The 23,751-nt window shown below is 42.4% G+C and overlaps 1 protein-coding gene across 1 annotated transcript; it reads right to left on the bottom strand.

Annotated features, from left to right (window-relative positions):
- Nucleotides 1-1,883: 1,883 nt before the first annotated feature.
- On the bottom strand, nt 1,884-22,839 carry TMX4 (thioredoxin related transmembrane protein 4). The gene is made up of 8 exons (XM_066177848.1): nt 22,655-22,839; nt 13,854-13,969; nt 10,683-10,728; nt 9,938-10,066; nt 9,186-9,231; nt 7,610-7,711; nt 5,869-5,932; nt 1,884-5,434 (listed from the first exon to the last, which is right to left on the bottom strand). The coding sequence occupies exons 1-8, from the start codon at nt 22,837-22,839 to the stop codon at nt 5,148-5,150; spliced, it is 975 nt and encodes a 324-aa protein (XP_066033945.1). The 3' UTR covers nt 1,884-5,147.
- Nucleotides 22,840-23,751: the final 912 nt, after the last annotated feature.

Below are 23,751 nucleotides of genomic sequence, written 5' to 3'. Positions count from 1 at the left end.
TCATAAAATACCTGCTTTCTAGAGTGTTTTTGGACAGCATCTTACATCAGTCAAAGCTGAACCAATTCATTCTGTTCCCTCCAAGCCAGCCAGAAGAACCAAAAGAAAATATTTGTGGGGTTTTTCCCCCAGCAGCCATCTGGCAACTCCACTGTGGGAGCCAAAGCTGATGGATGCTGCAGGGATGAGGACAGTTCCTTGGTCATTCAGCAGTGAGCAGGTGGCTGGAACAGGCCCTGGATGTCTATTTTGAGAAGTCAGCTGGGAAGACCGGAGACTGCTGAGATGGCGGAAGAGTGGAGCATTGAGCAGAGGACTGATTCTCCTGGGAGGAGCTGAATGGTTCTGAGTACAATGAAACCAATCCAGGGCAGATTTACAAAGAAGATCTCAGTGTTACTTTTGTCCCCACAACCACAGCAGCAGAGACCTAAAAAGTGCCCTTGTCAAGGGTGATCTTTTCATTTCCTGATGTGTGACTGACACTCGGAATGGCGACTGTCCTTTCTGCATCCCCTGCAAGCACGAGGCACTGGCCAAGCCTGTGCCAGGAAAATCCATGACGTGCAGGTTCAGCTCCCACACTCCCCTGGAATCCAGACTAACTGATGTAAAAGTCTGAAGTACCAGGAGGCTCCAAGTAATTCTAATGAGGCATAAAAAACAACCTTTCTATATAAAATGGAAATCTAAATGAAAATATTAGGATAATTACATCCCCATTTGTTCCCTGTATGTTTAAATATGGAGCTTTCCTTTCTCCTCAGGAAAGATAAAGTGAGAGTAAAAGCAGACGGTCTTAGGTGTTTTTCTAATGGGAGAGGAATGAAGATGTTTGGTTAAAAAAAGTAATCACCACAGTGCTCAATGGAGTAAAACAACATATTCCCCAGTAGAGAATGGAATGACAGCACACACTACTGGGCAGCTGCATTCCCAGAGCTGGGACTTCATACTAGTCCAGATCCAGAGAGAAAATCAAGTTTTTCGACCACTTTAGTTCAGCCACCAGAGAGTGTCTTCAATATTTCCTCTACAAAACTAGAGCTTGGATTTGTCAGATTGCTTGAACCTGATCAAAGCCCGCTCCGATTTTGCCTGTAGTATTCCACGTGCTGTTTTCATGGAGAAAATCTCATGCTCTCACATCACAAAAGAGAACAAGGAGCAGCTGATGAAACAGCAAACAAAATGCTCACAAGGCTTCATTTGATATCATTCCAGATTCCACTTTGCATCCGGAAATGAACCCAGTGGAAAAGAGGAAAACCAAAGTGAGTGGCAAAGGGCCCAGGCCCTGCAGCTGCTCCGTTCACAGGGAGAGGCAGATCTGGTAACTCACCTGAGCAGAATGAATCCAGGAGCAGATCCAGCAGCTGCTCACACCATCCAAAGAGGTCGCAGGGATGGCTCCTGGCAGTCCCTTCTCCCTCTGGCACAGCTGCCCCTACAGCCTATTCCTCCAGCACAGCCTGGAATGTGAACCACAACCTGAGGATGGCTCATTTAGGTCTGTACATTTCCTGCTGGACTCCAAATCCCAGAGGGAGTCAGCAGGGCTTTGGCAGAGTTTGGGATTTCTCAGGGAGGGGGAGGAACTACCTCATGTGGAGCTGAAGCCTTTAAGGATTCAGTTATGTTGCTCTGCCCAGCTCCATTCTGAACCTTTGAGAGCCCTGGGTTCCTCCAGGGAAACCTTCCAAAAGGAAGCAATTCATTGATGTCCAGGTTTCTTTTAAAGAATTTAAGGAATCTTCACAAGTCACAACCTCTGTGATTAACTGGAAGATCAGCATTATAAAAAAAAAAAACAAAAAAACCTTTTGTTAAAGACACAGATGAGCCAACTCTGCACTGAGGAAATGAAAATGACTCCAAGCAGGTCATAAATACAAAATTTTATGTGGCATTTCAGTAAAAATACGCGTAAGTATAAATTTGCGACACTTTCATGTAACAGACAACCCTGTGTAACATTTCCAGGAAGAAAACCCACATAACATGTGCCACGCCCACAGGGGCAGTAGATACAGTGCATTCCAAGACACACATACAAGTTTCACACAGATCCCAAGGACACGAGGTTTGGAATGCCGGATGGATTTCCAGCCTCTTGAAGAAGGAACCTGCCAGATTTTTTCTGTGACTTGCTGCTAAGCATTCCCATTCCAGTGGCATGCAGCCCAACTGATATTTAAATTGCTTCTCAACAATCTTAAATTAATTTTGACACATAGCTCTAGTTCACAAGCCTTAAGGCCCTGTCCTTCATCAAAACATTTTGAACAGTGCCAGCAGCAGCTTCTCCAAGGCCCTTTTGTCTATACTGAGGTTGCAAGAACAAGTTCCATTTCTTCATGATTAATCCTAACAGAACAGAGATAACAGTACACCCAGATTGCACAAAAGGCTGATCCTGACGTTTTGGAAACACACCAAGTTTAAAACTATTGTAATAGTCTAATTAGCACTACTCACATGATTCAATTAAAGTGTGTTTTAGTGGAAAAAAACCCTGATCCTGGAAGGTATATTAGCATGACACTTCTACTGCACAGCTAATAATTTTTCTGTTAAACACAAATTTAGCCTTTACAGTGTTTGCTGCTCACTGTTTCCCAGATAAACATTAGTCAAAACTGAGTATCTCCAGTGTCACACTACAGTAATTTCCCTAAAAATGTAAAATTAAGTTGGAGAGATCAATGGTTGCACAGTATCACCTTTTCTAAGCAAAGCCTTAACCACAATGCAGTGATCTTAGCAATAAGGTACATCAATACATGTCAAACATGGTCAAACCCAGTCAGCATTAATATTCCCTACTTTATTCATGAAAACACAGGAACAACATCCATCCTATGTTCAAGAACCCTCAGAAGCCTGAGCAAGCTCATTTCTGTGTTCAGAAGACAGATCTAAGCTACTGTCACCTGCTGCGTGTTTATTTAATCCCCGCTCATCAGTGATCTTACAGTTCAGTCTATCACGATGGAAAACACTTCATATCTTTGGTTTAAATAATCCAAACCCAACTGTGACATGCACCAACAGAGGAAATGTGAGCAGAGAATTCAGACACACCACACAAAGGGGCTTCTGAGCTCTCCCACAGCATCTCACAAAAGGCCTTTTAGGACAAAGTGCCATTCGTGGGTTTGTTTGCTTGTGAAACCCAAAGACACCGCAGGGAAACCCAACTCTTGTGAGAACACCTTTTTGTCCTCGAAGTGCACAGATCTTCTCTTCACACTATAGTGGCCACAACGTTTTCTTGATTTCTGCAGATAAAAGTGTAGCTTTTAAAGGGCTGCTGTGTGCCTCACCTACTGCTGAGTTCCGCAGCTGCAATTTTACAACTGCTCAGTTACAGGGGACAACACTCGAACACCACACACTGTTCTCAAGGTAGTGCAATGTATAGATATTATCAAGCCTGTGTCTTCACCTGTGTGAAAGCACATTTAGAGGTGTCCACTATATGGAACTCAAACTGCAGACTGGGAGCAGTCCTTAAGAAATTTCAATTTCAGGATATGCAGCGTAATTTTCTTCTTTGAGCAGCTCTACAGACAAATGCAAAGTTTCTACCATATAGTTCGAAAACATAAGTGACAGGACATAGATGAGAAAGTTGAGCTTTCTTGGCAAATACGTTCTTTATGAGCATTAAAAAACAACAACAATAACACAGCTTTCAACACAAATTGGCCCTATTAATCTCACTCTCAAAGAAAACCTGCATTTTGCACTTGCAAATTCTCTTCTAATGGAGAGATGATCTTATCTCTGACTACTCTTTGTTCTTGAAGAACAAGATGAAATTCATGCATGTTAGCAAGGTTTATGCAATATATATATTTTAAAATAGTATCAAGATCAGGACACATCTTACGCTCATGGTCATACATCAACAAAGCAGGAGCATACAGGATCTCACTGAGGATACTCCTTACCAAGAAAGACTTATATATTAACCCAAAGGAGTGACACACTGATATGTTTAATGACCAAGTCTAACCACATCTAATGCCGTCTACCTGACAAGCCATTTTCACTTTACACAGTTCAACACACACGCACACGTTTACTCTGATAGAAGCAGCAAAACCCAAAGCTTCTCACCACTACCCACCTGTGCCCCCCTCTCTTTTCCCAATGTGATGATTCCAAAAGTAGAAAAGTGATCAAAGGTAAAACCTCTAAGTGCCTCTTAACATCACTAAAGCAGCTTGAGTTCTGCCAAAAGCATTCCGAGTTGGAAATGGCAGGACTGCACTGTGCATGACAAACTTGTACTGGCGAGAAAAGTACAACTTACTGATTCCAAACTGAGTATTTCCTGCTATAATCTCCTGAAGGGAACAAATTACCAAAAGAAAAAAAAAAAATAATTGTCATGCTTTGGCAAAATTTCCCCCCAACCAAAATAATTTCCTTTAAAACTTTTAAAAGTTCCAAAACATTTTGAACATTTAGCTGCCACTCTCTTTCTGCCTGAGGTTTTTAATTACTCCAGCTCCTTGGGTCAAACAACTCAAGCTGCATAGCCTCTGGATCACCAAAAACTGACACGTCTGGGGGTGAGCTGCAGGATCAACTTCCAAAACAAACACAAATAGAAACGGAAGAGCAAGGTGCTTCGGCTGAAAGTGATAAAAACAAACCCATGGTACACAACACTTCTGATAGAAGACCAGTAAGGTGCCTCCTTTCACTAGTGAATCGTCTCTGTGCTTCTGTGGCATTTGGGAACAATCAACATTCAGACAGAAAAGTCACAGTCCTGCCAAGCTACCGTGGAGTTAAAAGTCCTGATCTGGCCCAGGTCAGTCCTTAGAGAGACACACACACAATGATCATTTCAGAGCTGGTGAACTGAGGCTGACAACCCCTATTTCTCTGAGAGGACATGGAACAGATAAGACACTGATTTTGATTGTCACGGCTAAGGTCACACAACACACAGCAAATGTGCTTATCAAAGAAAGTAAGCAAGTACTAAGCTTAAAAAAAAGAGGAGCCTGCTGGCAGAGCAGAGCTTTGCGTAAACACCAACGACAAATCAAGTGTAAGCTCCAGCTTCAGACCCTGAAGGGGTCTGACACTTCTTTGGTCCAAGTGTACAAGATACACCACTGGGAAAACTATAGTTCCTTCTCAGCCCCCTGACTTTTCCGCTGCCTCACTGTGCTTTCAGTCTCTGATTCAGCTAAAGGCTGCTCACTTAAGTCTTCCATTTCTTCTTCCCCTGATTCTTTTCCAAGTGCTAAATCCTCCTCAGACTCATCAGCACTTGAATTTGCTGCATCTTCTCCGTCTGAGAGATCTTTCCCATCTGCAGCCTCTTCCGCGTCGTCCGCGGAAAGCTCCGCCGCCTCCTCCGGCTCCTCCAGTGCCGCGTTCTCCGCGTTCTCCTTGGTAATTGCTTCTTCTAAACAAAGCAGAGACTGCAGTTAGACTGAACCTCACAACAAAGCCTTTTAAAGTTGCATCACCAGGGACATACTCTGAAATACTGATGAACATTATAATTAATTAGGATTATTATTCCAACTGGGATTGGAACCAGATGATCCTTAAGTCCCTTCCAACCTGAACCATTCTGTGATTGAAAGCTTTTCCTTATTTTTCAGTTATTTCATTCAGTCTTCAGCAGATTTCTTCTCCACTTCCATTTATTTTCCTTGAATATCAGGCATAGATAGACTTTCATTTTATTCCACTGAGTTACAGACCAAAGACAAACCAATTTTACTTGGCTCCTGGATTATTGGCTCACACCTAAGATCTGAACAGTGTATTGCCCTTCCTCCTACAAATTTACACTTCAAACCACAGCTTCTCACCCTCTTAAAGAGTTCTTACCAGGCGTTTCAGCTCTGTATTTTGACTTGGCTGGGCAGAGGCAGTCTGAAATCAAAACCAGGATCTGTGGAAAGGAAAAAGGTATTTATTAGCAATAATATAAACAGCATTTATTGGCAATTGCAAAGGTCCCTGCGCTCATTCTTTTTAGACAGATTTATACAATAAAATTTACAAAATTATATTATCTTGCTTAGAGATAAGAGCTAAATAAAAACATGGGAAAAAGTGCTTTCTCAGTGTGTACTAACCAGCATTCCCTGCTTTCTACTACCCATTTTCTGCCTCCTACTTTCCTAAATTTATTCAGTACTGACACTGCTTACAGCTGAAGAACAGCTCAGAACACAGTTGAGAATTTTTACTTTACAAAAATCTTTGAGAAAAATCGTGGTCAAGATTTCCTGTGTTTTGGGATGTTATTCCATTCCTATCCCTGGCTCCCTGGTAGAGATGTGTGTTCCACCTTTTGTGCTCATTATTTAACCAGCCAAATGCAGAACACGGACACTCAAAACGCAAGGAAGACATTTGCGCCTCACTGTCAAATGCTAAAAATAGTGCAAAGAAAAAGACAGAGCTGACACCATGTCAAAGAAATATATTTCAATCATTGAAAAGCTTTTTGGAAAGAGCTGGGAATTTAACTTCACATTTTTTCAGCTTTTTCAGTTTGGGTTTTTTTTAATGAAGGAGTAAGAAGGAGAGTTTCTTTTAAAACATGACATTCACTTGCTCCCAGTTACGCTAACTTGTTTTGCTCTCATTTGGTGAAAATCTACCATGTAGAAAAATGCAGCTGTTGAAATTGAATAATCAAAACCATTTGCTTGTATACAACAATTCTGTATGCACATCAACTATAAAAACATGGTTTCGCCTAAATTCAAATTTCAACTGCATTGAAATCACTTTCCAGTACTACTGAGAAATACACTGACAAAATTTTTCTTAATTTCACTAATATTTGGGCTGAAGGGCAGAGATCCACATCCCAGGAATAACTTTTACACTTCCTACAAGGAATAGGGACTCAGCAGCAGGTTCAACCAGTTACCAGCAGAACTGTTGAATTGTCCTTGCAGTTGCAGAATGTGCTCGTGGAACAGACAACTCATCTGAAAGAACTTAACCCCACCCCCAAATCTTCAAAGCCTTAAAAAATTATTTTCATCCTTTAATTTTGAGTAACAGTGTGGCAGAACCCTTACAATTGCTGACTCCCACAACACCAATCCCTCTGTGGCTGATAAAACTCTCCACAGAGCCTGTGCTCTTAGAAAGCTGGAGTCTTGAGCAACTCTGACCACACACATTCCACACTTAGGTAGAAATGACTTAATACAAGGACAACACTCCTTTTACTGGATGGACTAAAATTTAAATTGAAGCATTTAGTAAGAATTTGATAAGATTTCCTAAGAAGGTGACCTGATTTGTATTGAGGGCACTGTCCAAACGCTTCTCAAACAGTGACAGGCCTGAAGCACTGGCCACCTCTCAGGAGCCTGTTGCAGTGTTTAACCACCCTCTGCTTCCTAATATCCAGTCTAAACCTCCCTGGCACAGCTTTAATCCACTCTCACACATTCTGGATGTCACAGGGAAGAGATAATAGTACTTAGTAATATATTTAAGTATATTTAAGTAAATCTAATGTGCAAAGTTGGTATTATTTTTTTTCACAAGATAATGCAAAGCAAGAGTTCTAGTTAACTGAGAAAAAAAGTAATGTTCTTACCAAACCCAGGAGCAGGCCAATCAGTAAGGTAGCTAAGATGAAGATGGCATAGGAAATCCAAACATGAACTCCAAGAGTGCCAGTGAGGTAGTTATGAATTTGCTGGAAAATAGAACAAGACACTTAATAACTTCATACCTAAAACCACTTAGGACTTCTACTGCCAACACCATTACAAATATTGCTGTCTGATTAAGCCCTTTCATTTAACAGTATTTATACTGGGGTCTCCCCCTTTTGACACCATTAAATCTTGGGGGTTTTTACTAATTTGTTCACATTAAAAGGCTTTTTAAGCAGAGGATGCACAATTCCTTCTCCCTAAGCCACTCAGCATGACAGATGCCATACACAACCTTTACTGCAGACGGATGGATGAGGAGACTCAGAGCTTGCAGGAAAGTATCACAACATACTTCATCCTTATGTGGCATCTGTTCATTAACTAAAATTAAGCCATTCAGCTCTTACTTAAGCTTTTCAGCTCTTTAAAGGAACCACACACCCTAAGCATACACTAAATAAATTATTTCATTTCTAAATTTAAATATAATAACCCAAACACAGTATTAAGATTTCTTTCAAACTTTAATCTGTTCCTCAAGCCTAAAAATTCAACTGGCTGAGTCAAGCAGCACATCGATTTAGACGAGCTGGTAGGAAGTCAATGATGACATTAAACCTCTTTAAAAACAAGCCACAATCAACATTTACAGGAGTTCAAATACGGAGATTCCACAGTCTTTTAAAATGTCAGAACATCTTTTGATATTTATTAAAGCATAAGCAAAGACAGCAGAGCAGGAGGAGTGAGGAAGTAAGTGTACACCTGAAATATTCATCAAAGTGGAATGCAAATTAGAGGTCTCTTCCCAGGACAGTTAATCTTTCAGGAAGGAGACTGCAGAGGAACACCACCATTTCAGAACAACCATGGAAGAGAAACATGAGAAGGCTATAAAAAGTAAATACTATCCCGTGAAAGAATTACAAGATACACAACTCAGAGCTCTGCTTGATTCTATGTTAGTTTGATGCTTAGTAGAAGTGATACAAACTTGTTCCAACTCTCAACTCCATTTCTTTCCTGAAGCCCATATTACAATAGTAACACATTTTGCCACAATCAAATACAGTCTCTCAATCTCACTGGCACTAAAAGGTTTTAAGAGGATGTTTCCTGATCAGAATCCAAAAGGTCTGAAAATTCTCAGTATTTGGATGCCATGGACAAACTCGGATAGTTCCCAAAGGAAAGCATTTTGAGATATTTTGAAGTAAAATATGCCTCAATAATTTAAAGCACACTTCAGTGTAGCTTAGCATTTCTCCTTTACTTCTGATAATTACTCTATTTTCAAAATATATCATGTTCCTGTACAAGTGACGTTGCCAGTTTGAACCCCAGATGCACAAATTATTACTAAAAAACCCCCTTGCCCTCCCTTCTCCTGTGCAATACATGATGCAACTCTCATAAAAAGAAAATCAAAATATTCAGTTACGTGTTGACTTGTAAACATATGATTATTCTAAGCATAAAAAGGGAGTATGGAGACACTTTGCAGTTACTTACCCTGATCCATCCTGAGAAGTGAAACAGCCCTGCCATGCCATGCATCCTGAAAAACAAGGAAATGGAAGGACAGGTTCACAGCAGCCCTGTAACTCCTGTCCCCATTCCCAAATGTCCTACAGCTCTTCTTCCTCTCCACATGAAAAATAAGGACACTCTCTGGATCTTTGATGTGAATTTGTACATAACGGCTTCAGCCAGAATGAACTGCAGGCCACTCACATCTTTGGTTCGTCCTTTGTGTCGTGCAAGCTTCCTACAATATTTCTAAGCAAATCTCTCTCTCTAAAAACAAATTCTTACATATTCTGTAAGCACTACACTGTTTGCTATTCCAAAGGGAGACGAAAGTCTCTCCTGTAAAGAAATAAACAAGAAATCCTTAAAGCTAAAGGCTGCCCAGTAGCCAGAAGTTATGAAGCAATAATCTACATAAACACACTTTTGATTCCAGGACTCAGCAGATATTGGAAATGCCACTTTACATAATGCTCAGTGGCTGTATTTTTTCTCTTAATCTCTTTTCAAAGATGACATAAACAAGCCCTAGCAGGCACAAACAAAAGCAAATGTAGAAAATAAGCTGCCTTTATAGGTGAGAAGCTGGGAATCAGGCTGTCAATATTGACTGCTTCTGCAAAGCCTGCAAGTCTAAGGAATAAAGGCCTTTTGTCTTTAGACTGTCAACACAGGACCCTTAATGAATAATGAGATATAAAACACTGTTCTAGTTAACAAAACCCAAGCGTTACATTATAGAAGATGGAGACTTCCATCCTGCTACAGGCTCCACAGCTTCCCATTTCTTCTCTAAGATGTAGCCTTGAAGATCTTCCAAGGTCCGGGAGCCGCGGTATCGGCGGAACACTCCGTCATTGGCACTGCAAAACAAACCCCCATCAGCACAGACAGCCCCCAAGCTCTGGAGTTAAAAACCCAACCAAAAGCCCCCACACATCAGAGATTTCACTTGCTCAGAGCTGAGTGTCTGGGAACTGTCATTCATGATGGAAAACCTCAGTTTTTAAAAGCATGGGGTTTTGCCATTTATAAAGCTGCTCTTTTTCCTAAACATTCACTGGCATTACAGCAAATACACAAAGCACGTGAGGTTAACAACCAAACCATTTCTAAATACAACTCAGAATTAAAAGTGCACATATATATGTATTTGTTTGTATATCTGCACGATTCATAATACTCTGACTTAATGAAGGGTTCAGTATTTTAAGGATGACATCACCCTATTGGAAAAGAGATACAGCAAATATTTTCTTGATCCATTTTTTAGGATTATGGATAACAGGGAAACTTAGAAAAGTCACTTAAACTACAGAAGAGGCTCAGATAAGGGTTTCATCATCCAGTCAAAGCTACAATAACCTGAGCTGAAATCAAAAGTCACTATTCCTTCATTTCCCCCTACTTTTCAGTTACAGATTACATCAAGTGACAAGTAGGAGTCAACAGCTGCAGTTTCCAGTATGACACACTTACTGGTAAATTGTAGGAAGTGTTGTGACAAAGAAACGACCACTCAAGCCTAGAAAAGGAAGAAAACAACACAAACAGTTCAGTAACACTGAAATTTCTCAGCATTCTGACTTATCTATAAATACTTACATCTCTGTATTTTAGAGCAGGCTACAGCAGCTTTCACCACTGTTTTGTAAATACAGGTTAACAGTTTGTCTTCAGACATGCTACAAACAGTAACACATACTAAATATTGGTTATAAATTAAGGAAAAATGTTTAGCTTGAAGAATGTTTACTGAGAGGTAATTTTCCTCATCAATGGATTTGTCACCTCAGTATTTGCACCCAGCTGAAGATTTGGACCAGGCCAGCATTAGGTGCACTCAAGAGTCCATTAGAAAGGACTGAATTCCTACAGCCAGCAATTGCAATTCATATAAAGTACCAGTGTGAAGAGTATGGTTATTTAACTTTGTCTTTTATATAATTCTGTGAAAATCTTTTGGGAAATGAAGGCCTTATTCAGCCTTCAATAAAGCAAACAGCTCTAGGCAACAGGATTAGCCATGGAAAAGTATTGTAGCAAGAGGGTTTCTGCCTTTAGAGAAAAAGATGAGCCATACTGAAATAAGCCAGGTATTTTTAGAAGTTTCAGTGGTAATGTTTTCCTCAATTTCAATTCCTCCATGGAACAGGCCAAAAAGGGGTTATGGCTTTTTTTTGTTGTTTGGTATTTTGTTTGAAGACATGTAAAGCAAATGATCTTTAAAGTTTCAGAAAGGAAAGCTTCTTTACTTCAACTTTTCAGCTCTCTGCCTTTATTGCTACGAGTGGCAGGGTGATGAAAAACTTTCTGAAACAGCTAAAAGTTGTGCCAGCACAGGGAGATTATAAAGCAAACAAACCCACAAGTCTAACAGCAGAACTGATAAAGCAGACAGCACAGCTGCACAAGGAAAACTGGGTGGAGAGCCACCAAGAACATAATTAGCTTAAGAACGGAGAAAGTCATGGGAACACTGAAAGGCTCTCTGAAGCTCTTACAAACCCCACTCAGGCAAAGGAAATAAAACAGCTCAAACCTCTTACCTGTGGCCAATCCTAGAGTGAACACCTCAGAAGCAATTCTGAAATCTAAAAGTTATGAAATGCACCTAAGCATCCCCAACATTTTAGGTGGAGATTTGCTGGTTATCTAAGGCACTTCCCTAGACTGGTAAAACCAGATGCGAGTCAGCTACAAAATTTAGGAACACAGTAAATTGTTTTGATGCCTGTTTAATACAAACTTGAATTGGCTACAGTTAAGCACCTGTCTCTGCCTGCAAAGCAGAAACTGACATCCACTATGAAACCAACAGTTAATCAAAAAAAAACCCCTTTTATTTGTGTATGCATACCCCTGAAAATGTACAGAAAATAGAGCTGTCATCAAAAACTCCAGCTGCCTTCAGCCAACAACTACTCAAAGAAGACAGAGAAGATGCAAGAAGTCTGGTAATTCACAGGTAAATGATCAGCAGCTTAGAAAAGGCACCACAAATATGCAGAACTTAAGGGTTCAGAAGCATCTCCACTATTTGCTTGTTCCACACTGAATGTTTCAATGCAGGAGATGAGGCAAGAGGAAGCACTTTAAGGCTGAACATAAGGCACTGAAATCTGCTGTGAAGCCATTAAGATTCTGGTGGATTTATTCTTCAGGCATCTCCTGCAATTAAGCACCATGAATGGCCACTTTCTCCTGCCGGTTTGGGAAGTGCGATTTTATGTAACTCTGCACTCATCTCGTGGTTTTCCCCTAATTTAACACATTTTGACTACTTTCAATTCAATGAAGGGGTTACATAACTAAGACTAATTAAAGTACCATTGTGCAAGCAAGAAAGGAGAAAGAGCACTTAAACACAACAACTGAAAGGCTGATGCAAAGCCCACAGTAAAAATACCTCAGTCACTTCGGAGAGCTCCATAGAAACTCGTATCTTCCAAATTACATCGGCACCAAAGGTCAAATACGTAATAAATGTTTGTTTTCCAGTTTGAGCACTCCTTAATTTTAGAAGTGCCTGCAGCTTCCAGTGCTGAACTGGATGTTGTAGGTTTATTATGTGAGCTTTGGTACAAATTCATCATTTGGTCAGACCTTTGACTCCGAAGTAAGCCATGCTTAGGGGTTAGGACTCTCAGTAACATTAGAAAATCAACTATTAAGTTTACCTCTATTTAAACAAGGTAATATTAAAACTCATCTGTTTATTACACTATATAATGATTAGTATGTGCAGGTTTTTGATACCAGATTTTTTGTGTCCTTGTGAACTTTTAACAAGACATGAACCGACACAAGGTCTAGAATAGCTGTCATTTTCTTGGCAGCTTAGATGACCAATCCTGAGACGAGTTTTGATACAGTAAATCTGTTCAGCATGTTTTCAACTAATAAACACATTTTTCACACACTTTATAAAGCAAAAACAAAGAAAAATCAGTAAAGTTTGGCCTTTTTTTTTCCTAACAGCTCATTTTTCAGTCTTTTGATACTGCTGATAAATTTTTTTATCCCCTCAAAGCCCAAACAAGCATGAAGCACTCCCAAGAGATGCAGAGGTTTATACAACATTAATGCTGCCTGTACAAAGACACATTCAAAACTTTGAAGGGAGTCACCAGAGGAATGAATTAGATTGCACTCGTGCTTCTGTGAATAGCTAGGAAAGTGTTTTTATAAACATATTTGCTATGTGCATCACCAACAGGAAACAGCAATAACATCTGTAATATAAAGCACTGCCACAATTAAACCAGTCAATAAACCAGCACCATGCTGGGAACAGTTAGCAATTTTAATTAAGGAAGGCTCGCTCTACCACACCCTGAAATTCTCCTAATGGGAGGCTACAGAGCTGGAATCTTCTGCAGACAGGTTGGAGGAACGAGACAGGCAACAGCTTCCAGTGGAGAAGATTAAAATAGAGAATAAGCCTCTTTTAAGTCAGTATTAAGCCAGATCACCCCCTCAATTCTTTAATCCTTCAAATTGAGTTTATAAACTTCAGTTCAGAAATGCGAACTGTATGGAGAAACAAACTGTGGATAACATTATTTTGACTTTGAAGCCTAAATAAGTAGTAAATGGTACTTGTATTGAATAACTGCTGTTACTGAAACACTCTGTTTCATGCTGTACCTGGTTCCTGAGTGACATCCACTTTGCCAACAGTGATGCCGAGCCGTTCGCTCTCCTTGGCAAAGCTCTCCCAGGTCGCCTCAATCTGCTGACAGGCTGGACACCAAGGAGCGTAACTAAAGGGGGAAGGCAGGGCAAATATTTTAATACTCTTACACTTAAAGACATTCAAATTGATTTACTGTACAGAGAAAACACAAACACATCAATCACAAAGGGAAAAAAACCTACAGTTTTTCTTAATCAATTCTACGGAATAAGACGATCAAAGTTTCTTTACCAATCCCTATGTTCTCTCCCGTGTTATTAAAACCAAACAAATCACAGATTTGAGAAATTCATATCCAAACTCCTCACCACTTGTGATTTACTCTATTTACATAGGAAATGAAATACATTTCCATGGCAGCTACCTGAGTTATTGAAGGCAGGCTGTCCTCTGAAGCAGTATCCTTCATCACAACATTTTGTATTGATTTCCCACACCTCAGAACTTCCCCAAATTGCATTTGCCTTAACCCACTACTCCATACAACACAACGTGCCCTTTTGATTGCAGTTATGAGAGACTTAAAAAGAGCACACATCAAATTCCTACTGCTTATACTTATGGTCCTCTTTTCATCCAGGATTCATTTCAGAAAAATAGGAGTGCATGTTTCAAGAGCTGAATTTTTTTACACCCTCAGTCAGAATAATTGAACCAATTTCGCACCTACTGGTAATATCCATCTGGAAACAGAGCAGCTAATATACGGGTTAATATCAGATAACATTGATGATAAAATCCCTTTTGCCACCTTTCTGTACTTTAGCCTAACTTGGTTGGCCAAGTCTGCCATGCTCTGTCAGACACACCCAAGGGAATCAGCACTGGGAGGTCCAGACTGAGCTGGGGCAATTGCCCATGCACAGACTCAGCCTTTTCCTAATGAGGAGAGCCCTTTATGGGGTTTAATCTGATTTCCCTGGTGGGGGATGGAGGTTTCTGGCAGCAAAAGCAGCGAGTCTAGGGACACTTTCCTTGTCACAGTGCTCCACAAATGCCACTACGCTCCCCACCCACTGCAAACCATACAAACACATTCCCTCCTGGGCAGAGTCCAAGATCCTTAGCACAAAAGCATCATTGGGAACCTACACAAGGTTCTCTGCTCCTTTGGTTTGTCTGCCACCACTGCTACCTGACCTAGGGACTGGCAATCCCTGTTCTCTGGCTGCCAGCAGGAATGCTTACTTCTGTACTGGCTGCAGACAGAGATATCCTCAGCCATCCCCAGATGTCTCATATGAATAAAGCTTAATGTAGAACAGGTCATTTCTCACAGAAGAGGCAGAATTAAATTTATTCTGAGTGCTCTGCGGCAGTTTTCAAACTCCTGCATTTAAAAAAGGGAATCTTGTCACTCTGCAGTTAAAAAGACACAAATTAAAAATACTTGTTGTATTTAACTGTACTAAAAATCCATGATTCTGTGAAAGCCCATATCTTGACTTTTTAAGTCAACATCATTCTGTGTGAAAGCACCTGAAAAAGGGACATAAATCTTATCCTGCCAAGAGACAGGCCCTCAGTATCTCTCCAAAAGATGCTGAAAACAAGTCTCACACGCAGAGTGTTCTCCATTGTGCTGCTGGCCCGGAGAGAGCTTTTAATAACAGTCTGACAGATAGTGCACTTTACAAACAGGATTATTTTATTATAGAAGCTTGACTGATAAATAAGAAACTGCGAGCATCCATCAGATAAGGCAGCTGGTGTTGATCTAAAATGAAAGACAGAAGTTTGACTGTTTTCTAAATCCAGCTTCCCTAGATGTCCCAAATTCACACCAGGAGATTTTCAAAATTAATACATCCTTTATCCTGTTTAACCTGATTTTGGAAAGAAATTTTGACCCCATCAAAATTTATATTTACATCTGCCATGCATCAGCATTTCTCCTGAATGAAGTGGAACATAAAATGCACAGCTAACACTCATATGATTGAAAATATTTCCTTTAGTTCAAAGCAGCATGAAAATCTACCCATGTGACATGACATAACAGTGAACTTCACAAAAAGCTGTAGTTGTTGGTTGTCCAATTTTTAGTATCAATATTGGACATAGGATGGCAATCATTCCAGATAATGCTACAAGATCCAGCCACTCCAGCTGAACATTGGCACAGACACTCAGGATTAAAATATTTGCTTTACGTTCCTGAAATTACACATCCAAATCTTGCCAGCCAGGAAACAGCCTGTCCCCACATGTTCAAGAGAGGATTTGCAATAGCCATGAGATTTCTGCAAGAGCTACCACTGCTGTTTACCTCAACCCCCTCACTTTCCTGAAGCTTTCATGTCTGCATTTGTTGTGCAGCATTTGAGGCATCAAGGAATTCATGACTGCCTCCTGGAAATAACAAAAAAAAATTGGATTACTAAAGCTTTATTGTGTCTCTTTCTCAGTCTTAAAATACTGAAAAAGTAAGTACAAGGGGAGGTAAGTTACTGAAGAGCAAAACACTTCACACTTAGGACATCTTTATCAAAAGTTTCAAAAAACTTTCTGCACCCTGAAGGACTGAGGAAGTACTTGATTACTCAGGGTTTTCTAATGAATCTTTTAGAACTGTGGCTGATTCACGTTTCCTCAGAAGTTCTGGTACAACAACATCCTTAAATTCACAGAAAAAAAAAATCTGCAGGAGGAGGTAAACAGACCCTTGTGGCTGCTGTGGAACCAGTCTTTGTTACTTTTCAAGCCACAAAATGCAAGAGCAGGTCCCTGGGAAAAGCAGATGTAACCAAACTTCTGCCATACTGCAGACAGGCCAGGAAACAATTAGCACTTTGTCAACACCACCAAATTTAGGGCTGTCACTCCCATTTCTCCTCCCTGTGCACAAGGGGGGAGCTCTATTAAATTGTAGGGCACAGGGTACAGTGCAAACAGGTGTGCCAAGAAAACAGGCCTTTCCAAGTCAAAAATCAAACTCTACTGGAATTTAACTCAAGACTTGGGCATTCCATTAGGGAAAGAAAGCTTTCAGTAGCTTGATCCACATTAAAAGGAAATTTGCTAATCTCCATCATAGCTAAAAGTGACACACTGCCAAACTCTTCACTGCAAGCAGGTATTGCACACTCCTCAATACACACCTCGCTCCTGATGCTGCCAGACCTCTTCCCCAGCAGGTTTACAGCTGAAATGCTCTCACACACGGTCAGCTCTCCAGAAATAAGGCTGCAAACATCTATCACTGCAACAACGACTGACCTCAGTGGACTAAAATCGCTATTTCCAAGTATCCAGGTGTTTTCTCCTGCTTCTACTCCATTACAATACCTAAAGCTTTTTGCAGAAGGCATAAAGAAAGCAATTGAAAAGCAAAGTTTGAAGCTCTCAGACACAGACTTTGCTTTTGACTTCTATTTATCTCTGATCTAAAGCATAAAAGAACAAGCTTTGGCTTCCAAACACCAACAACTTCACTGAGGCAATACAAAAAAACCCACTTGAGTGAAATCCAGTTTGAGCAAAGGTGCCATTGTGCCCTATCACCCCCAGTGGATCAGTAAACACAGAAGGACTTCGCTGAGATGTACTGATACACACTTTCCAGCTCCAAGCCACTTATTTCTCTTCCTGTACCTGCCTGCCTACTGAATTCACCATTGCACTCCGTTTCAAGCACATTTAACTGACCCTTTTTATATCTGCCTCTTCGCTGCCATTACCAACAATACCGGTGAACAGATGTAACCTTGAGTACCATCCCACACTTTGTTTTAATGGCAATTTCACCAAGTGGCAAGAATCTAGGAAAAAGTAAAAACAGCTCATGGATAGAGGCATGAGAGGATTTGCTAAACAGAGAACAACAAAACTTGCTTAAACCAAGCTGCTTGATGGAGTTCGTATTAGAAATGCTATTAAAATGAGAGTGAAAATGTTGGGACAGCATCCAATAGAATGGTAAAAGCAGTATAAGAATTAAATTCTTATTTTTATTCTTTTAGTTTTGCCTTACTGCTACAGATCTCACAAGCACACAAAATGAAAAAAAAAAAAAAAAAAAAAAAAAAGGACAGTTTCTAAATACAGCCAGGTCTTAAGGCAGGATAGGCAGCTTTGGAAGGCCAACAAAAGAAAAGCTCCAGATCAACTGCGTGGTTTTAATGACTTTTCAAGTGAGCAGGTGGCAGCCAAAGATACAGAAGTTGGTCGCTGTCATTTACCCCACAGCACAGGCCCTGGAAGCTGACAAGGACCTTCCTGCAGTGTGCCAAACCCCTCCAAAACAGACAAGCCCTTTTCTTTGTAAGAAGGAGATATTATTTTTAAAATAGAAAGCAAATCAATCAATGAAAAAGCATGTGAATTATTCTAGAGCTTCAGCAGATTAAGTTCCATCATTCTACATAATTTTTCGTCCCCTTCAGCACCAGTTTAGTTTTGTTTCTGCTACAGAGGGCATTTCGGCATCACAGTTTTGCAGTTTTTGTTCTGCTGTGCAGCCAATGCCCTGCACAGCACTCAGCTGTGTGTTCAGTTATTAAATAAAATGTTTGGCCACTTCCTCTGGACCCAGCCAGCAGAGCTGCAGAGGCTTCAAAACCAAAACAGAGTTTTGATAACTTGATTTTCACTTCCCCTGCTTTTTAGCTTTTATTGGGTTTTGGGTATTTTTAAGAATAAGACAAAGAAAAGCCTGGACACTAACAAGAAGTAAGAGACTAGACACCCTTAAGTGACAGAAGATTCTCTGTCTTGTTAAATTCTTAACCTGACTTACAGTAATTGTTAAATAGTTTAGCACATCCTTTGGGATTTTATTTACACAAAGTATTTCATGCTAACTGATTAAAACCAATTAAACCATCGAAATACCAAAACATTCAGTTTCATTTTTAGCACCCTCCCTTGAAGCTACAGACAAAAGGTGCTCGTGGGAGGGCTGAACCCTTGCCATCAGCTGGCCAAGGAGACAGCAGGGCAATGTTTAACGATAAATGACAATGAAAAAATAAAAAACTATGGGCCTACACTAGAAGTATAATAAGCCTTGGAAACATGAGTATTAACTGGACTCCTGATTTTCACCTGGCTAGAACTAAAATGGACAATGAAGACATTCTTTTTCAGGTCCACACAGCAATAAGTCCGTGCTGGAGCAAAGGAGAACCAAAACATCTAACACCCTATGTGGGAACAAGCACACAAAGTACTGCAGACGCCAAGAGCATAAATTGTTTCTTTTGTAACCAGAGGCACGAAGACAACAAGTTCATTGATGAGTTGGGCCTTTTTGTTTGCTTGTTTTAATTTACTTCAAAAAGAAGAGGATGTTCAATTAAGATAAATCAAGCCTGGAACAAGTTTTGTTTACAAATGCAAAAATACTTACTTTTAAGTAAGCAGACCAGAAATTAAGTTTTCTGTGTTCCAAACAGACACAATATTAAAGACAAAAAGAAAACTCCTCAAATTAATGAATCATTATCTCACAGCTCCAGACTAGAGATAAGGAAACAGGGAAACTTTTTAACACGGCTCATTCCAGCACCACACTCTCAGCTCTCCAGCCTGGACCTGTGTGCTGTGATAGTAACATCATCCAAAAAAATGCTGCAATGTCTGGCAGATACAGAACCTTCTCCAAAACATTTTTTTTTTTATCAATAAAATGCAGCAGTGCTTCCAGGGCCTGCAAGTTTTCCAGCTGTGAATAACCAAATATTCACAAAAAAAACAGCCAAGTACACACACCTCAGGTAGGAGGGATGAAGGATGAAAAACCCTATTTCTGCCACAGATGTCACACACAAGTAATCTCAAACGTAAGTTTCTTTATTTGTACACCTGGGAACAACAAAAAAGTGGAATTACACAGTGATTTTCCACTTTCCCAAATAGAAAAACTGACATTAAACAGCAGCTGTATCTGTTCCTACCAGGGCAGGAGGATTCAAAAGAGCAGCTGATGAAAATACTATTTTTTTTTTTTTTTCCAGGAAGATGCTATAGTAACATTTGCATTACAAAAAGTACTGATGGGAAAACAAAGGTCTTAGAAATAAACAGGAGGCTCTTCAAACAAATGAGGTTTTAATGACCATTACTGAAGTCCTGCCATGGAAGGAATCCATGGACTGACATGCAAGACTCCTGTCTGGATCACTAATTCTAAATCAGAGAAAAAGCAGCAGAAGCCAAAATCCATCAGAATGGAAACTGCTGCAAGAATCCCATCAGTCTGCTTTTGCTGCTCTCCTCACTGAGGCCACTTGGGCTGAGAATTCTCACACGGAGTTTCTGCCACAAACCCAATCAGGAATATTTAGGCAAGAGGGATGCAGCCCGTGGAAAAACTCCCTGGCTGTAAGGTGCTGCCTGCCCAAAATAAAACTCCCAAAATAAAACTATTTTCTCCTTCTCTTATAGATGTTTTGTACATCTATAAAGACGAGAACCGGGAGCAGGGATGGGGGGAAACCCGGGTCAGATTTCACCCGGAGACCAGATAGGGGCAAAAACCTGTGCCGGCTTCTGCCCGGAAACATGATAAAAATCAACCCCAGAGCTCACACTCTTACGAATCCCACACCGGCAGCACTGAGTTTGCATCCTCATTAAAGACAAAGGTTCCTCCTCAGGAGAAAAGCAGAAAGCACCAGTAATGAACCGCAGGGAACAGCGTGGAGACCCGAGGATGTTTCACACATCAAACACTGCATAAAATCAACTCGAGTCTGATTTAAGCAACGCAGCAGCACGTACCATGCCCAGCTAACACTAAAGCTAACTCTGCCACCATCACAATTGCCAGCAACCTCTCACTCAAAGACCAATTTTTCAACTGGAGTAAAGGCTTCCAAAGGATTTCAATTGTTGGCTATCCCAACCACTTCTGGTTTCAGTCAGTTCCTCTCTTTTTTCCTTCTCCAGAGGCATGCACCGCTAGTTATTTAAGTATTTTCTTTTAGAAATAAAAACTTTGAGTCACCAGAAATAATCTTCCTCCTTAAAACTCACCAACCTGTGTATGAATCAGTAGCTCTCATACAATTGCTTCCACATTGGACTAAGACGTCCCAAGTGAAAAAATTTCAATTTAAAACATAACCTTGGAGTGAGAGAAAATAATTTTTTTTTCCTCCACCTTTTAGATCACAATGAATGAAGAGAGACACAAAATCCATTCTAAATCCTCAACGACAACAGCTGGCATCCCTGGGTGACTATCAGCTGTTTCAAGATGGTTACCACCTATTCACTGATTAACACCAGGGTCCAGTAGGATCCTGAGCCCCAAAGCCCTAAGAGAGGTGAGAGTCCATCTTGCTAAGAAGAGACTGGAGATAAATCAAATTGAAGAGCAACCCAAAACTTCACGAGTTCAGATGTTCAAACTGTTTTAAAACTCAAGCACTCGCAGGGAGTAGCACACATGCCACACTAAAATCCTATTTTATAGCTGCACGACCCACAGCTACCACGTGACTGTACTGCCTACTTAAACTACTTTTTTATTCACTGCTGTCTTAAAAAAAAACCCTCGAACTCCTTTCCCTCCCTTTTAAACACAAGCAGGTGAGTGAGGCTCCACCAAAAATAAGAGTCACATGCATTTCAAGCAATGTGCCATGTCACAAGCAAAGGCACCACTACAGTACAGTCAGTCAGAAGTTAATGAAATCTGATGCATCTCCCTTGAATGAGAACTCTGAGCTCAAGTCAAGGCTGGGATATTATGTAATACTGCTTTGGAAGCCTACTCCTGCTAAATATTCCCTACCGGATTCAGCCCTCTTGGAGCTCACACAGAACCCAGCGCCAGCCCCTGGTGAGGGAGCAGGGCTGGACACTATTCCCACGGTGACCCATTTAACCTCGCACACCAGGAACAGCTGCTTCACAGAATCGCTGAACGGTCTGGGTTGGAAGGGGACCTTGAAGATGACCCAGGGCCAAGCCCGTGCCATGGGCAGGGACACCTTTCTCTGGCAGGGACACCCTTCGCTGTCCCAGGTTGCTCCATCCAAGCCCCATCCAACCTGGCCTCGAACACGTCCAGGGATGGGGCACCCGCAGCTTCTCTGGGCAACCTATGCCAGGCCTCACCATCCCCACAGCAAGTAATTTCTTCCCCAATATGCAATTTAACCCAATTATCTGTCAGTTTGAAGGCACACCCCCCTGGTCTGGCATGATATGCTCTCGTAAAGAGTCTTTCCCCGTCTTCCCTGTAAATTTCCTTCAAGTGAAAGGCCCAGTCAAGTTATCCAAAGCCGCCTCTTTTCCTGAGACTGAACAACCCCAATTCTCTCAACCTTTCCTGAGGGATGCTGCAGTCCTCTGATCCCCTTGGTGGCCTGCTCTGGGCTCGCTCCGACACCTCCACGTCCTTCACTCCATATCCCTCATTCCCCTCTGTCTCAAGTGACCCGTTTAACCTTGGGCACCCTGTGCCCCCACAGGACGGGAACCCGCGGGGCAGCTCCTCCTGTCCGGCCGTCCCTGCAGAGACCCGAGTGTGCCCGGCGGCTGAGGGCGGGCGGAGGGCACGGAGGGCACCGCGGGCACCGCCCGCCGCCTCCCTCACGCCGCCCGGGCAGCCAGCGCCGGCGCGGGGAGGCTGCGCGGCCCCTCCGCAGGGCGGGAAGGCCGGCCCGGGCCCCTTCTCGGCACAGCGGGGCTGGAGTCACCGGCCATGCCCGCCCCTCGCAGCGAACTCCTGGCAGGGAACCCCCCTCGCCCCCCCGGTCACGCTGCCTCCGAGGCGGGCGGGAAAGCGGCCGCTACTCACAACTCCAACATCCACTGGCCCTGCAACACCAGGCTCCAGTTGGAGCCGCACAGCACTCGCACGCTGCTCCGCGGCTCGCCGGGGCTGTAGAAAGAGGAAGAAAAGCAGGCGGCGGGACCCAGCAGCGCTATGAGAGGCAGAGCGCCGAGGAGCCGCCGCCCCTGGCGCCAGCGGCCCGGCGCCATGTTCGGCCCGCCCGCCCTCAGGAAGTCGGGGCACGAGCGGCCGCCGCGGGGGCGGCGCCTGCGCCGGGCAGGGGCGGCTCCTCCCGCCGCGGCCCCGCCCGCGGCCGCTCCCGCCGCCCGCCCGCCCCTCACGGCGGGGGCCCCGGGCACCGGCCCGCAGCGGTCCCGAAGCCCGAGCTCTGCTCCGCCGGGGGCTCAGGGCACCTGCCCCGGCCGCAGCTCGCAGTGCGCTCGGTTTTCTGACCTTCCCTGTAATTGGGCGCGCTCGCGGCGCCGTGTTGTGGGAGCTGGTTTAAAAGCGGTCGTGGCTTCACTGGGGCGCTGTGAGGCACCGGCTCTGCGGGATCGCGTTAAAGTAAGTGTTCCTTGTTCCAAGGGACTGTCACAGAATCCCAGGATAGTTCGGGTTGGAGCGCACCTCAGTCCAAGGCCCCTGCCAAGGCAGGGTCACCCAGGGCAGGTGACACAGGAACACATCCACGTGGGTTTGGAATCTCTTCACACAGGAATACTCCATGACCTCCCTAGGCTGCCTGTTCCAGTCCTACATCAACCTGAACATAAAGAATGTCTTCCTCATGTTGAGGTGAAACTTCTTATGTTTCAGTTCATGGCCAGTGCTCCTCATTCTGTCTGTGGGCACTACCTCTCTGCCCCAGGCAGGCAGCCCGTCCATCCCAAGGCATCCTTTACCCCATCCCAGACATAAAACATTGTGTTTTCCTTCAGTGAGATTCCTGTCAGCCCCATCCTTTTGGCTTGTCCAGGTCCCTCTGAACAGCAGCCCTGCCCTTGAGTGGAATCATTGCACTCTTAATTAATGGAAATTAAGAATATCGACTTCTTTAGTGAACCTGGTAAATTGACCAGGAAAAAAAAAAAATAGAAGAGATCACTGTGCAGGTCTATGCT

The sequence above is a fragment of the Chamaea fasciata genome, unplaced genomic scaffold (genome assembly GCF_029207755.1).
Source record: "Chamaea fasciata isolate MVZ Bird 193981 ecotype frontalis unplaced genomic scaffold, bChaFas1.0.hap1 SCAF_3, whole genome shotgun sequence".
Taxonomy (NCBI): domain Eukaryota; kingdom Metazoa; phylum Chordata; class Aves; order Passeriformes; family Sylviidae; genus Chamaea; species Chamaea fasciata.
This window is presented reverse-complemented; position numbering and strand designations above follow the sequence as displayed.

Excerpts from the sequence above, each read along its gene's own strand:
- TMX4 (XM_066177848.1), bottom strand. The coding sequence starts at position 22,839 with ATGGCGCCGGGCCGCTGGCGCCAGGGGCGGCGGCTCCTCGGCGCTCTG. Across the intron at positions 10,729-13,853 it reads GGATGTCACTCAGGAACCAG|GCTTGAGTGGTCGTTTCTTT; the intron begins GTACAGCATGAA and ends TTCCTTTTCTAG. Across the intron at positions 9,232-9,937 it reads AAGTCTCCATCTTCTATAAT|GATGCATGGCATGGCAGGGC; the intron begins GTAACGCTTGGG and ends CTTGTTTTTCAG.